The sequence below is a fragment of the Agelaius tricolor genome, unplaced genomic scaffold, assembly GCF_023055355.1.
Source record: "Agelaius tricolor isolate 1412-34295 unplaced genomic scaffold, bAgeTri1.0.p SCAF_13, whole genome shotgun sequence".
In the NCBI taxonomy this organism is placed as follows: Eukaryota; Metazoa; Chordata; class Aves; order Passeriformes; family Icteridae; genus Agelaius; species Agelaius tricolor.
The window spans coordinates 20,917,656-20,933,909 of record NW_027269273.1 but is presented as its reverse complement, the minus strand read 5'-3'; the positions used below and the strand labels follow the sequence as shown (position 1 = coordinate 20,933,909).

The following is a 16,254-nucleotide window of genomic DNA, read 5'->3' as shown; positions in this document are numbered from 1 at the left end:
AAGACACACAGCAGTAGAGCATTCAATCATGATGACAGCTTAGAACTGAAATTCAATGTTCTTAATTTGCCAGTGTCAAGATTCATCAGAAGGGAAAAAACAACCAAATATAAAATCATTTCAAGATGAGGTAAATGGTTAGAAGACATCAGAAGAAAAACAGGAAAAATGCAATACATATTCCAAATGTAACTTAGACATCAAAAAGTCAGGACTATGTTAACATTTTCAAAATATTTATTAAGTTATCAGCACAACCCAGTGAGTTTGCACAAACACATATGTCTATATTCTGTTATAAAATTTAGAAAAATACATAAACAAAAATACAACTGTGCATGGTTGCAAACAATTCTTAAATTACTTGGGTTTGTATATTTTTAGAACACTGACATGACAGTTCATTGTGATTCCCCAGCCCCCTGAACAGGGGCTTGGTGGTTAGGGGGACAGGCCTGTAACTGTGTGAAAAACTGCTGTTTTATTTTTGTGTGTTTCTATATTCACACAAAAGCCTGCTTGTATTCCTTTTATGATGACTGGTGATTTCTTTCAGCCAATCTTTCTCCATAATTAAGAATCCAAGTGAACTTGATTGATAGGTACATTTATGCCAAGGATGATTCCTTCAAGTGCTTAGCAAAATCCAAGGGTGTGTGAGCACCAGTCTCAATGATGTGTTGTTGAAGCTGTTTGTTTAGTTCTTCATCTACAAATGAATCCCTTTGCAAGAAGGTATCCTGAAAATTACAAAATAGGAGTTCTATTACTAAACAGGGCCATGTTTTCCATGCCTACCTTAGTTTAGTAGTCTTGTTTGTCTCTCGTGGTCCCAGATGTCCAGGCCAGACCTGTTCATCTGACAAGCACCGTGTCAGGCAGCCCTTCATAAGCTCCTGGGTTTGGTGAGGCCTTTTTGCTTTGTGCTAAGCTGGGCTTTAGAAGATTACCTAAAACACACAGCCATGGCTTCCAGCTCGGAGTGGGGGTTCACACACTGCCCCCTGTTCAACACACCTTACAAATACAGATCAAGCACACTTTGGTGACAGCACACATTTATACATCAAGCATCTCTGACCAAAAGGCAACAATGCTCAGAGCACAGGTTGTGAGTCAGAAAGGAATCCCATGAGCCTCCTGCCTCCAGCCACACCTGGAGCTCTGCATTTTCCTGGTGCTCAAATAAAAAATTATGATCAAGCACATGATTTAAATTTCCCTGTGAAAGTCTTAAAATTTCCAGAGCCAAGTACTTTGTGCACTCATGGAGAAATGAGAGCCTCTCTTTAGTGGTGCACAGGGCTCCAGTTTGGAGCTTCTGTCAAAAGCAGGGAGATGCTGAACCCCTGGCAGCCTGGCACACACAGGACATGCAGAACACAGAGGGCAAAACTCAGGTAACTGCCAAAATTTGTTAAATGAGCCAAACAGTCATAGAGCAGGCAAGACCCCAAGGTAATTTTCCCACTTAGGTCCATTATAGATTGCCATCTATGGACACTTTGTGATCTTGCTGTTCCACTGTTTCTACTCCCTAAAGGAGCTTGTGCATTTCCTTACTCAACCCTTATTTTTCTCCCATCTGCTGTTCTCAGCCTTGCTCTGTCAGAGCTGCTCATATAACTCCCCAGCAGGACACACATATCAGGGAGTCATTATAAAACAACTGAGTAAGTTAAGTACAAACACATTTTCAGAAGTTGCTTCTCTAAAATGAAAAAAAAAATTGTGCTCTCAAGGCTTCAGCTGACATTACTGAGTTACAAAGTGGAGCACTGACAAGGTTAATAGGTTATAATGTTTGCATTAGAAAGAAGGAAAATTATCACTTTTTAAAGGACACACCACTAACTGGACACTTAATGAAGGCTGGCATCTGGAACACATCCAGCACTGAGGATATAAACACACTTCCCCCATTTCTCCTCTTTTTACATTAACCCTTTGTTCCCCTCAAATTTCCACTTTAGAGCTGTAGTGACACTAACAGGGATCAGTATCCCTCAACATGCTGAATCAAACACTCTGGAAATCCAGCTGTCTTGGCAACTACCCACCCTGGGGAAAGATCTGGCTTTTTATTATTGCTTTTTGAACAAACATTAGTTCATCATTACAGAAAAGAGCCAAGAAATCTGCACTGAACCACTGCAAAGTGCAAAATAACAGCTACCATATTAATCTTGCTATGTTAACTGATGCTGTGGGAGGTAGGACTATTTATACAGCTATTTTTCCCTTCCTTATACTCAGTCCTATCTTATCCCAGTTTAAAAAATGTACTTTATGCAGAAAGTACAGAAACACCAGAAAGCCACACTGAGTGTGCCAATGCCTGGGCACTGCATAGTGAGCCAGCAGATACAGGTTATATTGGTGTGTCACATGGTTAGAAATGAGAACAGTACCTTTCTTCTGGGTGCTACTGATGCAACAGGAGGATTAAAGGTCATTCCTTTCATACAGTATGTCTCAAAAAGTTCTGTAGCAGACCTACAGTAAATAAACAGTGAAAGAAAAATGGCATTGGACAAATACAACTTCAGCTGATCTATCACCAATCCAAGAGCAGCATCCCACACAAACCCCACTCTCCCCCTCCATCATACTTTAGGAGAACTCCTCAGAGTAATGAGCATCACCTGGAAAAAATCAGGAGCCAATGGCTGGGAAATAATGCAAGTGAAATTAAGTAAAATGTGTCTAAATACACACAAGAAAACCATTGTGTTCCTAGAGCTGTGATCTGTACATATTTGAAAAAAAAAGGGGGGGAAAAAAAAGGTAGGTAAAGACAGTCTTAGCTGACACAATCTGCCAGAATTTCCAACAGTTCCTTGCCAAAGGGTTTTAAAAAAAACATCCATGGGAGAACAGGGAGGACCGTAACAGAAAAAAACTGGTTAGAAGATAGGAAACACAGGAAACAGGACAGGAGTCTACGGTCATTTTTTGTAATGGCAGGAAGAAATTGGGTCTCCACAAGGCTTTTTCCAGGACCTGCACTTTCTAACATGTTCAAAAAAGAGCTGGAGAATCCCAAGTTATTTGTAGTAAGTAAGAATGAGCTACCTGTAGAGAACTGCAGACAGACTGTATGAGATGATCAGTAAAGTGGCAAATGAAATTTAGTGTTGGAAAAAGCAACTCAACATAAAAACAGTAGGCTCTGAGCAGACACTATCACTTAGAGAAAAAATTATCTTCTTGTTATGACAGATACTTTTGTGGGATTGTGACTTAATGCTGTTTGGAGTTGAAACAGAACACAATAGAAATTAGTTACATCAGTGTATAAATCCACAGATCACCCACATATCAAATATTGCAACTGAGTCTCCAATTTCATCTTGAAATGCTTAAATTGGTAAATGTTCAGGAACATGCAGTGAAGTGTATGAAAAATATGGAACAGCTCCTGTATGAGGTGGATGGATCCCTCCATCCAGCAGAGACAGTGGGTGGAGGTATGATATGACTGAGGTCTGCCAAACCCTGTGAGGCACAGGAAGAGTGATGGAGCAGGGTGTGCACTTCAGCTCCCAGAGCAAGAACCAGGGGCTGCCAAATAAAGCAAACTGGCAGCAGGTTCAAAACAACAGAAAGCAGATCTTGCCATGAGGAGCTGTGGATTCACAGAACTCTGACCAAACAATGCTGCATTTGCAGAATGTGTGCTAGGATTCAAGGGACATTGAACAGTTTGGAAAGAACTCCATGAAGAGAGGGGTACTAACAGAAAATGGTCTCAGGTTCAGGAAATCCACCAGGCTGAAACCTGCCAGAGGCCTGCTCAGGGCATGTTTCGTGTGAATGCCCTGGTTTTACTTTTCACAAGGCACCTGCTGCCAGCCACTGCCAAAGACTGGATGCTGAATTAGATCTTAGTCTGAGCCTGGATGGCTGCTCTCATGTTTTAAGCTGCTACAGACCTTACACTGCAGCTTGGGTTCTAGTTTCCTCTGGACAGCCCCAGTTCAGTGATCCTGATCCATATTCAGATCAGGACTGCAGCTGAAGGTATTTTGCTCCCAGGGGAAGAAAACACTCTGCACTTTGAGATGTTTACCCTTGTCACAGCCTGGCAACAAGTCTCCAAAGGGAAAAGAAAGGGGAAAAAAAAGGGAGAGAAAAAAAAAAGGGCAAGCCAGCATTCTGCATTCTGTACTGGCAGAAGAAGAAAGAGTTTGAAGATCAGAGTCTTAGGTTATTTTTAGGGATTCCTTTAATATAGTATAAGCAACAGCTTCCTTTCAGGGCCTATTATAAAAAAAGGAACTCTTTGATAACTCACCTTTGGCTCAAATCAAGTGGAAGAACTCCTGAGCCTTCAGTTGGAGCTCCAGCAATAAGGTGAGACGCAAATTTCTGCACTGTTGGATGATAATGTCTCTGAAAGAAAGGAAGAATGAAGGCAGTAGACAGGCAGTAAGGGATAATGTATTTCTCTACAGAATCTCATGTTTATTTCCAATTCATAAGATGGAAGGTCTGCTTTTATTTTAGTAACTGAGTACCTCAAAATCAGTCAGTTTGTGGGATTAATGTCAGGCATTTATTCCCCCATATCATGCTGTGAGCATGACTCTCCACAGTTAGATAATTCCTACTCCCAGAGAACAGGGACAAAGGGCAGAGGAAGTCCTCTCCAAACCCTGACTGGAATGACAGATCAAGGTGTCAGTTCCTCTTGGAAGAAGAGCTGGACTGCAAGGGAACTTAACAGATCTAAAAAGTCTCCAAAGGAATCTAACAAGGCAACCTGCAGTACAAACCAGTGTGGTATTATAATAGGGGATTGTGTAACATCCCCTTTTGAGCTCATCCTTCCATACCACTGTGTTGGTCTTCCTCTTCCTCTGTGTTGGAATAGGCTCATATGGGCCGAGATTTGACAGATAAGCCTGAAGACCTCTGCTCTCCATTTGTGTAAAGTACCTAAGCATTGAGCAGCTATTTACTGCTGTTACTTCCCAAATCCCTGAGTTACTCACAAACCTGCAGTAGATGCAGCTCCCAGAGCGCTGTGTTCTGGGCATTGCAATGCTCTGGTTCATCTAATTCTGGGAGATAAATTCCACTGCCTTGAGATTCATTGTCTAGTAAGAGGTCCATCCTTGGGAATGTCTACAACACATAAAAAAAAAAGAAACTGAGTTGTTTATATTACCCACCCAATTATAACATAGTTGAGTCAGTTTCAGGATTCATTTCACTTCAGTCAGCTCCAGCAGCATTTAAACATATTCTGTTTTCATCATTCTTGTTAAAGATGCTTTAAAAAATTCTGCACAAAATAATTTTAACAAAAAATTCCATAACCTTTAGCCAGTAAGCTAAAAATTTGAACAAGTAAAACTTACTTGCATGAATACCCTGTTTGTTGCCAAGATGCCAACACTGGAATTTGGAAGCACATGAAGAGCAAGGATGGAAAGTCGCTTTAGGAAAGCAAGAGCTCGTTGCTGGGAGACTTGCTTTCTCCTCTTGGCAAACATGACATCCAGGCACTGCAGCACAATCCCTATGTCCTCATTGGTGCCACCTCAAAAGCAGAATTTCACACAAAGAGTAAAGAACCACCTCATGGACAAACATTGTATACTCTGCTAGGGGCTGGAACTGAACTGAGAACAGCATGGAAGCTGGGAGGCTCAGACACCCCTCATGTGATGCACACATTAAACATCCACCCTCTTTTGGTCAAAATAGTCCAGCTTTGAACAGAAAAAATGTACCATTGTTTCTGTGCTCCTTTTCAAGAATATACTTGTTCCATCAAAAGTATCTAATTATTAAACACTGCTTATTAGTGTTATAAACAATGCTTATTAGAATTAAACTACTGTTTTAATCCTAAATGCATTCATTGTATCATTTTTTATAAATGATTAAAAAGTGAAAAGATCTGGTCTTTTACCCATCCAGAACAGCAGAATGTTTATTCTTAATAGTGAATCCACAACTATTTCTAAAGTTAATTAAAATTATGTTAATTTCAAATTTTATAAATCTTTTTTTCATCAATTTTTCAACTTCTCAAAATTACCGGAAAATTTAGATTAGAACATATAAATTTTATCATTATAAAAATCAGAAAAATATACTAGAAAAAATTTTAAAGCAGAATATAAATTTAAATTATCTTTAGAATTATATTGGAAAAATCAGGTGTTTTTTCTTTACTGGAGAGAGAATTAGAGAAAAAAGACAAGAACTTTTAAATTGCAACTGAAAGAAATAATTATAAGGAAGCAAAAAAACTGAGGACAGACTAAATGCTTATCCAAGATCAAATATTTGGCATTTCCTAATGAAATGACATGATTAGAACCTGTTACCATGTATTGGAATAATAATTCAAGTATTTGTATTGCAGTAATGCAATGTGCAACTCAAGAAAAAAAAGTAGGTTAAGCCAGACAATAATCTTCTCAGAAATCAGATATCTTAAAAAAGTGTAGTTTATTAATGCTACATCAAGGTTTTGATAGCAAGGAAACAGAAAAAATGTTATCTAAGTGAACAGTGAAAATAGCAATCTGGAATTACCTGCATGCAGGCTGAACAGTGTCTTGTACAGATGTGTGTAAAATTTCATTGGATCAATGTTAAGAACATCACCTATAAACACAATCCCAAATAAACACATTTACTCCATTTATTTATCAGGCAATATTAAACAAAAGTTTGTTTTTAAAAATCTCCTACCTTGACCAGAGAGTATATGAAAAGCACTGAGAATGCAATGAAGACTCTCGCGATAGCTTAAATCCTAAGAATACAAAACAGATTAAGTACCCAAAAGAAAGCAATTTTAATAAAACAGTAATGAAAATTCAACTTACCCCAGATGCAATAAGAGAATGAAGGACAATCAATAGGTCATCAAAAAATTCCACATTTATGAGATGAGCAAACCTGCAATCAAAGAGATTTTAATTTTTAAATTATAGATATTATCTTTAAACTCAGTTCAAAGTGTTCTGAATTGCCAAGATCCACACCTTAAAAGCAGGCTAAATCAAATGCTGAACTATCTTTACAGGAAAGAATAATTCAGCCCACAACATGCTAATCATGGCTCTTCTGGAGCATTAAAGACATGCTTGTGTCTTTTAGCAATTAATCAGACAAAAGAATGGAATCACATCACACCCTGTGGCATTTGCATCACATCAATTCTATCATGTGAAATTTCAAATCACATTGAAATGGTTTTGGAAATAGCAGAAAACTTCAGCAGAGAAATAAAAGAATTTAAACTAATTTGTCAGGGACTATCTTTTCTCACTGCTTAAGGCAAAAATTTCTTTAGTGCTTTATATCTTTTCCAACACACACAAAAGAACGTAGTCAGTTCTTACTTTGCAAGACCTTCGAGCACAGCTGGCAAAAGTGGAGACTTCTGAGCTTTCTTCAAGATCCTGAAGTAAGTTACAAATACAATATTCAAGGTCTCCGTGTGCTGAAGGAAAGAAAATAAAAATACTTAATCATGTGAAACAGACATTTCTATTTCACTTCAACTCACCTGAAACACTTTTCTCTGTCCAAGCCTGCACTCAGGCCTTTCCAACCAGTCCTGGCACTGCCATCTCTGCACTTCTTACACTGAAAAGCTCAAGCGCTCCAGTGCTCTCCTGCTCCTGGCCCTCTCCTGGCTCCAGCCACACTCCTCCTTTGCCCAAAGGCCACTCTGAGAGGCTCTAACACCCCCTACACAGTGTCCTATGGAACAGGGCACCTGGAGGACATTTGTCAATGCATTTAATACCATTCTGAGCAGGCAGCAGAAGGGAATAGGAATGGCTACATTGGCCTTCATGGCTAAACTGTGAGTGTGGTTTACTAAAACCTAGATCTCTGTCACAGGCAAAGTACTTGTTAGCTAACAGCATGATCTAGAGATGTGGAATGGTGCCAGGTTGGGATGGAGGGAAGACTCTTTTAGTTACAAAAGGGTTAGGAGCTGCCACTCTGCTAAAATAGGGGAATAATGTCTAAATTACTTACCAACTTCAGTTTCTTTTCTTTACTTTCTGATGCTTCTGCTTCCAGGAGTTCTCGCTCCAGTTTCTCTTCTGCTTTCTTCCACTGAAAATATACAGTTGATATTAAGACAACACATCCAATGTTTCCAACCTGTATCCAGTCTGGATATCCAGGTTGAAAATATACCCAGAGAATAAATTTTCCATGCTTGGTTAGTTGCTTAAGTCACCCTGTGATTCTACAGAGTAACCCTTGTCCTATCAGAAACACCCAATCATTATCAACATTATCAACACAATGAAAAAGGAAAGAGGAAAAAATAGGAAGATGATTAAATTCTCTCTAGAACCTAATAAATTTTCAAGTACAATGCAAAAATTGATCACTGATGCTGAGAGTTAACAATGGGAAGAGCAGATGTGCAATTGCTACATAAAGTAACAGAAACAGGAACAAATTGCTACATACAGTAAGAGAAATAGAGCATGAGAAAGCACGTGTCCTACCTTTCTTTGCATTCTGGAAAGATTTTTTCTTTTCTCTTTGTAAGTCATGAACTTCTTCTTTGGTGCAATGTCTTCAGAATCTTTTTGTAATTCTACTTCCTTAATTCTTAAGTGAAGAAATACTTTTAACACCTGTTGTAAAATAAAATAAATATAATGGGAGGTCATGTACAACCTGATAGGAACTAGGGTAAGAAATCCTGAATTCCATTCCAGCTATTGGGCTTTGCTGGTCAAAGGTTCTTCAGTTTATTCCCCTCCTGCTCCTTCACACCTTAAGTCTCCCTGCCTGACTTAAGGCATGTCTTTGGAAGAATCTGATCTCTACTTCCCAGTCTCCTTCCCTTGCCCCATACCTCTCTAATTCTCTGGCTCAGTCTAATCCTGAACTGTCTATGGTCTGACAGAGTGAGAAAATTGTGCTTGTCTGTAGCCAGCAGCTGCAGTAACTTTAACATTTGGGGATTTTTGAAACTTTTGACAGAAGAATATTGTGAGGTGTAACAGAAAGACTCTTACCTCAGGTCTGACATCATAATTTCTACCCCTCACAAGGCCAGAAATTACTTTAACTACACCGAGTGAAGCATAGCCCAACTTGTCCTGTTTAAAGAGCTTCTTAACTGCCTCAACACACAGTTCAGAAATCTGAAAAGCAAAGCACAGAAATTGTTCTGTAAAGCCAAGTCCACAACAACAGCTAGTAGCAGACAATACTCATGGTATTTACTAGTTATAAAGTGCACACAGCCTGTAAAATAGTGAACAGATACAGTCAAAAGATCTGGATATTGTGGAGTAAAGCTCAGAAATAATTATTTTTCACACAAAACAAGAACTCTTTCTCTAATCAGAAAATCACTTACCATTTTTGATGGATCATTCATGAGTGGAACAATGAGAACGATGATGTTATTGTGGAAGTTGAAGTGGGGTAGGGCCACAAGCAGCTCACATAGACACTTCACTGCTACCTCTGCTAGACCTTTATATGCCTTTAATGAGATGACATTGCTTTTCTTCAATTTCCTTTGCTTCCAATCTGCACAAAATATTATTTTTAGTGATTACTTTTCAGAATGATGATGATCTTATATTTAATTTTTTAGTGATTGCATATGTACTTCATGTAGATGCTATCTCAAAGACAGAAGGTACCATTCATTCAGAGGAGGGAAACTGCTGCAAACAATTTTGCCTTCACTATGAAAAATGAGAAGTGTTAACTGTACCTTTAATTGTTTGTTCCAGATTTTCCAAGTAAAATTTATACTGGCTTACAAGGCCTTCTTCAAATTCTCTCAGTTTCTGAGTTTCTTTTTTAACCTGTAAACATAATTGAAATGAGATTTATTTGGGGAGCTAAATAGGGAAATTAGCCAATGGTGAAAAAAAAGTTTTAAAACAAGTATGAGATATCTAAGTAGTTTTTTCTTCTAGACAGGAATTCCTAGAAATGTATTAAAAATAAAACATACCTGCATTTTTCTACAGATGTGTTCAGAGGGCTTTTTCCAACTAGGCCTATTTCATTTATAGAGCTTGAAGTAACATTATCAACTAGATGCTATTTTAAAGCCATGACTCTAAACTGCACTAAACCTATATCCAAAAAACTTCTAAATATTGGTTAAAAACAAGCACCAGAAAACAAGTTACTCTGCATTTGTTCAGCAAATTGTTGAACACATTTCAAAGAAATCTATGCCAGTTGGGTGACAACATTGCATAATTTGCTTTCTTTCTAACTCTCTTTAGTGCAGGTCCTTATTCCAAGGTCCATGAGGAAAGTCACACAGGTTTGGTATACTACTTTCAGACACAACTTTTCCCCTCCATTACCATCTGCATGTCACCTACTTATTGAAGGAAGTATGTAAGAATTTAATGCTCAAAACCAAAACCTCTCTTCCTGAAAGTCACAGCTTTAGAGCTTCAGTAAATATTTGTGTATTTGTCCCCTTTGCTCAAACCATAAAATCATATTAAACAATTACTCTTAGTACTTGGCATAGCTGAAAACATCCTTAACTGCTCACATACACAATAAAAAGATTTGCTATTTCACCTTGGTAGCCTTTTCTACTTCGGTCAGAGGCCGAATTTTGTAGGAAGGTGCAATATCTTTGAATATCTCCATCAAAGACACCAGGACCAGCTTCCTAACAATCACAGCTACATTAGGATCCTGCTCCATCAGCATGGCACGCAGCTCCTTCAGCTTCTTCATCTGATTGAAGAAAACAGGCAGACAGTAGATGAAAATCAACTGCAAACCAAGGGACAAGCACAATGTACATTAACTCAGCACTACTCAGACTCTATTTAGCACTGCATAAAGAGCCAGGAAATTATAGATATCCCAACAAAAATTTAGTCTCAGGAATGTTCAAAATATCCTGCTATTACAAACTTGCACAGAAGTACAGAAAATTATTAGGATATCCTGAATTACATAAGGGTCATGCTTAAGGAACGGGAAAAATAACAAAAGTGATACAACTGACATTTTCCTTGTTCTACCCATATATTCTTGTGCTTTTGCTACTGTTTGCTCATTCAGATCTTCGTTTCTTGACTTAGTGAACAACACACACACTTGTACATGCAGGTTAAGTAAATGTACCTACATTGCTGTCTGGCTCTGAGAGAATGGCAGATGCTAAGGCAGCTATGTGCATCTTCCTCTCCTGTAGCTTTTGTCTCCTTTGGGCAGCCATTTCCTCAGGAGTGAGAACAGGCAGGGGTTCCTCATTATAATCTGGCACAGACGTGAGAGTCAGAAAAGAGGGGAATCATTTAACAAGTACCATGTTGCAGATGCTGCATTTCAAACAGGTACCCTGGTAAGGCGCCATGAGATCAACACAAGAAGTTCCACAATCAAAGAAGCTTTAAGAATGACTTTGCTAGATCTTATAGAATCCATAGATTCATTTTTGCTCCACTTCAAAATCTTTTGCTTGCAAAAAGAAGTGGACTAAGTGTTTTTGAATCTGCCCATGGTGTTCTCGGAGTACAGTGGGAACACATAACCTCAATGTATTACCCCAACCACACTAAGAAACTGCAGTGCTCTGCAATTTGTATCAAATTATTCATCATTCACTTTTTCTCCTAAAAATACAATTGTTTTTGTTTGTGTTTTCTAAATATTATTTTCCTACAAGTATTTCCTTCCTCAACTTTATATTTAGACAGTAAGGACCCAGAAGTCACAAAGTTACTAGGAAAATGACCATTAACTCAAAAGCCAGCTGCAAATGAAAATCACAGTGTCCTGGTATTGATGTTTTAAGTAAAAAATTTTAAAGACAAAGACACTTAAAGCCTACAAAAGTCTGTGTCCAGAACTACATTTCAAAATTATCTCAAAATAGAACCACACAGATATTCTTTATGTAAGACCAGTATTTCCTTCTTACTAGCAAATATGACACAAAGGATAAAAGGAACTTCATGCAAGCAGCAGTTCTAGGTGAAAAATTCAAAATAGTTTTGAACAAACACAATCTGAAGCCAGCCATTCCTGAGATTCTAACAGGTAACATTTGAATAATGGTTATGCTTTGGTGGCAGTGTGGTAATGAACTTATTCAAAAACATCCTGAACAAAATACACTTCAATTGCAAACTTCCTTGGGAAACAGCAAAATACTTTTCAGTATGTAAGTGATTTGGAAAAAAAAAAACCAACAAAAAGCAAACAAAATGTTTTATTACCCTCTGCTTCTTCCATATCTTCTGCGTCTTCTTCTTCATCATGTGCAACATTGAGAACTGCAAAAACAGAATATCTAGTGTCAAGCACATAACAAACACTGTAAAATTTTAAACCAATAAAAGATATACTTCTTGGCTACTATACCAGTTCCAGAATCTGTGTCTTACCTGGCTTTTCCACAGCTTGAGGAATTATGCCACTCTTGTCTTTGATGGGGAGCAGATGGATAAGTTCTTTTTCTGGCTCTGTTTGCAAACGTCTTGGCACCTTCTCGTATTTCTCAATCACACTTTCATGTTTTCGTTTTTTGATGTGAACAGGTTCACTGAAAAATACGATGTAAACTTAATGAACCAGCCATGTAATTAGACAAGAGCCATGCCTGACCAGCTGGATTAAGTGGCTGCCTCTCACCCAGGCCAGGGTGCTGTTTCACTTGTCCTTCCTTCCCTTCTGAGCTCCCCCACAGCAGAGTGGCTGTCCTGGCAAGGCTGAGACCCATCAAACCACCCCGAGCAGTCCTGGCATGAAGGACTCCAGCAGCAAGGAGCAGGATCAGGATCCTCTCACTGGGCAACCAGCCCAGAGCCTTCCTGTACCTGCCCCAGAGCCTCTCTCCCCCTCACTGTGTCTGACATTGCAGGTGAGGCCTAACCAGGACATGATGAGTGACCAAGGTCAGTGACCATTTCTATCCACCCCACTCCATGGCTGTTTTTAGCACTGTCACTATCACTTTTCTGCTCTGCCCACTGGCAGAGCCTGTGTCACACACCCCTCTGCAACGACAACAGCAATAACCCAGCCTGGTGTGGCAGCCTTTCACAGGAATGCTCCTGAGCTACACCTAAGGGTACAAGAGGGGATTTAGCCTGTGCTAATATGAGCACACAATTTGTAAGTGCTGTAATATCTGACAAGTTTTTAAGACAAGATTGTAGCTGACCAGAGTAAAGCAGACTGAAAATGTAACTTCTACAATTTAAGGGAACACTATGAAAGGAGCTAAAAGCCCATAACAGTGAAACAGGTAAAAGAGCAACCACTTCCACTGTTTTCCTAGCATCCTAAAAACATTCTGGCATGATGAATGTAAGACACATAGAACTATATTTTGCAAAATATTTCTAAATAAAACCACACAATAAATTTTGAGCTTTGGAAGACTTTAAACTTATGTTACACCCAGTTAATTTGAAAGGGGAAGGGGAAGGTTTAAAACAAAATTCTTCTAATTCAAGAACTTGCAGTGTGGCTACAAGCACAACTGCAACTTTGTACATAAAAGCCATTTGCCATTTACACCTTTCCTTCAAAACTAGACTAAATTATTAATTACTAAGCAGAATCAGCATTAACAAATTAAAACCACCATACAACAGCACAGAGATTCTTTTCACATCCATCAAAAAGGGCAAGGTAAGATTTTCAAACAGTCATGTACACAGACAACTCTGTAGAATTGTGTTTCTAAAGACTATTCTACAACTAGGAGCATTACCTTTCTACATATGTCACTGTGAACTCTACCCATGCCTTGGTCCACAAAACTAGTAACAAATTTTTGGTATGAATGTTTTGGTGTTGCATGTGTTTACAGACATGGCTTACAGAACCCTTTTTATTTTTTTTCCAGCAATTTGCAGTGCAATATGTGGTCCATAGTCCAGGGAATGTCCTGAATACTCTATATTAAAAAAAAGACTCTGTTTACAGATTAAAGCATTTCTTTCATTTGAGGGATGCTACTTATCTCACAGCCAGGGACCTCCCAGGAAGGAACACTGCAGAAACAGTACCCTGAAGGTCAGGCAGAGCACCTGAATGCACTGATACACATTGGCACATGAATACTGAAGTACTGACAGGCTGAGGAAACACTAAACCAGAGCTGCAAAGAAACACCAGACTGAAAGAGACCTCTTGATGAATGCATTACTTTACATATTAATTACATATTAACCACACAAGGCTGAATTAGTATGAAAAGGAGACATTGCAACTCACTTAGAAGAAAGATCTCTGGTTAAAAAGGATGCTTTTTGGGCCAGATCCTCCATTAATTTTAAGTCATCTTCATCCATCATGTCCAGGGGAAGAGCTTCTTCTTCTTCTTTTTCTTCCCATTTTTTAGCTATTTTAGAAGATGATGTTTACAGATTAAGATCCCATATGTATAGTCACCTTTGAAAACCTAACCCTGCCTGCACTTTTGAGATCATTTTATGCCTTACTTCTACCTGGAGCTGCTGACCTTTATGCCTATGGGTTTTGTTATCCCAGAAAACTGCCTCTTTACTATGATACTCAATAATAATCAGTGCAAACACATTTCTAACATCTTTAACTGACAGTTTTGGGTGCCAGAATGGCCGCATTTTGTATTTTTCACAAGTCTCCCATTCTTTCAACAGGAACAGCAGCTATTTGTATACAGAAAATGAAATGTTGTTTTCTCCAATTTTACAACAGGAAGCAGCAGGATATTCAGTGAACAAACACTTACCAACTTGTTTCTTCTTGCATTCCTCCAATGGAAAAGGCTTTCTAGAAATAGCATCTCTGACAGCTTCCCTTAGCTTCTTTTGTTCTTTACGATACTTCTTAGCAGCACTCTTCTGCTTGTACTGTTTATTCTTTAATTTATTGTCAAGTTTTATTTGACTAGTTCTCAGTAACTTGCGAAAACTTGGAACTCGCTTTGTGTTTTTTCTCTAGAAAACAAACAGAAAACTACAAGTCACTGACATGTTAACAGTCTTTGCAAAATTTATTCCACTGTTTAAGATCTCTGAGTTCCTATTTCTATTAGGACTGAACAACACGTTTCTTGCTAACAGTATCATCAATTAGCTTCAAATTTACACAACTGTGTTACTCTTCTCTTTGAGAAGAAAGCACTGTGACAAATATTTTACAGAAACATTCTCTGACAATTTTTTTATTAAACCCTATGTCCATCACTTTTAGACACTCAAGGTATGTACACAGCTCGTTAGGGCACAGTTCTTTGTGTGCTCACAAGCACTCTGTTCTCTTCTCAGGGTGCTGCTGTTCCCCAGCACATGCTAAAGTACCTCGGGGGACTTTAATGTCCGAGGCCACAGCCTCGGGCAAATGTCCTCCTGCAGGACACCTCCCCAAGCTGAGCTCTGGCTTTCTCCTGCCTGAAGCTCTCCCTGCCCAGCAGCTGCAGGGACACCTGGCGAGGCTGCTGCTGACAGACTCACAACAGCAGCTGTACCACAACAGGGTTACGGGGCACAGAGCTCGGGGAGGCACCGCGGGCTGAGAAACCGGGCCCGATCGGGGAAAACCTGGAGGCTCGGGGTCAACAAACAGGGCCCGTGCCAAACCCGCAAAACACTCCCGACCCGAGGGTGCTCGGGATGGGAATATGGGCACGGCAGGGATCACCTTACGAGGGGTATGGGAAGGCAAGGCTGTGCAGAGGAGCTGGCACGGAAGCGCTGTTGGGGATGATGTGTCCCTTTACAAAGGGGACAAGTGGCTGGATCAGTGTGGGGCTCCCCGAACCCTCAGCTCATGGCTGGATCATGGTGCTACTAACAGCACGATTGTGGATCACTCCCTGTACGGGCCGGTCAGAGCTGGGCCCCACGACCCTTGCGGGCCCCTTCCAGCTGAGAACATGCGTGAATCTGTGAATCCGGAATTTCTATCAGCTCAACTTTAGCTTCCCTTTCTATGCTGGATTATCGGGAGATGGCTGAAAAGTTCGTCTCGGGGTGAGTGACGAGCCTGCGCTGCGCCGCTGGTGCCCACCCAAAGCACCCGCACTACTCTGCCCTTTCCGGAGCCCCGGCAGCATTGGCCTCTAACGACCACGGCTCCCCGTCCCGCCGGTCCGCCCCTGAGCCCCGGGCTGCCTCCCCGCGCCCCCGGCCCGCTCCCCTCACGGCCCCTACCGGCTTCATGGCGGCGGCCCGCGCGTGCTGCCGGCGGCGGAAGCGCTCCCCGCGCGGCCCGGCCCGGCCACAGCGGCCCCTGGCGGCGGAGGCCGGA

General features: G+C 40.1%; 1 protein-coding gene across 1 annotated transcript; it reads right to left on the bottom strand.

Annotated features, from left to right (window-relative positions):
- Positions 1-215: 215 nt before the first annotated feature.
- On the bottom strand, positions 216-16,234 carry NOC3L (NOC3 like DNA replication regulator). The gene is made up of 21 exons (XM_071439124.1): positions 16,158-16,234; positions 14,735-14,942; positions 14,236-14,362; positions 12,396-12,553; positions 12,228-12,284; positions 11,135-11,265; positions 10,573-10,734; positions 9,737-9,830; positions 9,371-9,546; positions 9,024-9,152; positions 8,505-8,636; positions 8,020-8,100; positions 7,371-7,471; positions 6,852-6,924; positions 6,715-6,778; positions 6,556-6,627; positions 5,367-5,548; positions 5,002-5,130; positions 4,298-4,395; positions 2,412-2,496; positions 216-740 (listed from the first exon to the last, which is right to left on the bottom strand). Exons 1-21 carry the CDS (start codon positions 16,164-16,166, stop codon positions 609-611), a joined length of 2,400 nt encoding a protein of 799 aa, XP_071295225.1. The 5' UTR covers positions 16,167-16,234; the 3' UTR covers positions 216-608.
- Positions 16,235-16,254: the final 20 nt, after the last annotated feature.

Coding starts and splice junctions, on each gene's coding strand:
- NOC3L (XM_071439124.1), bottom strand. Junction 12,554..14,235: donor ACCAGAGATCTTTCTTCTAA/GTGAGTTGCAAT, acceptor CGTATTTTTCAG/TGAACCTGTTCACATCAAAA. Junction 9,831..10,572: donor AAGTAGAAAAGGCTACCAAG/GTGAAATAGCAA, acceptor TTATGTTTACAG/GTTAAAAAAGAAACTCAGAA.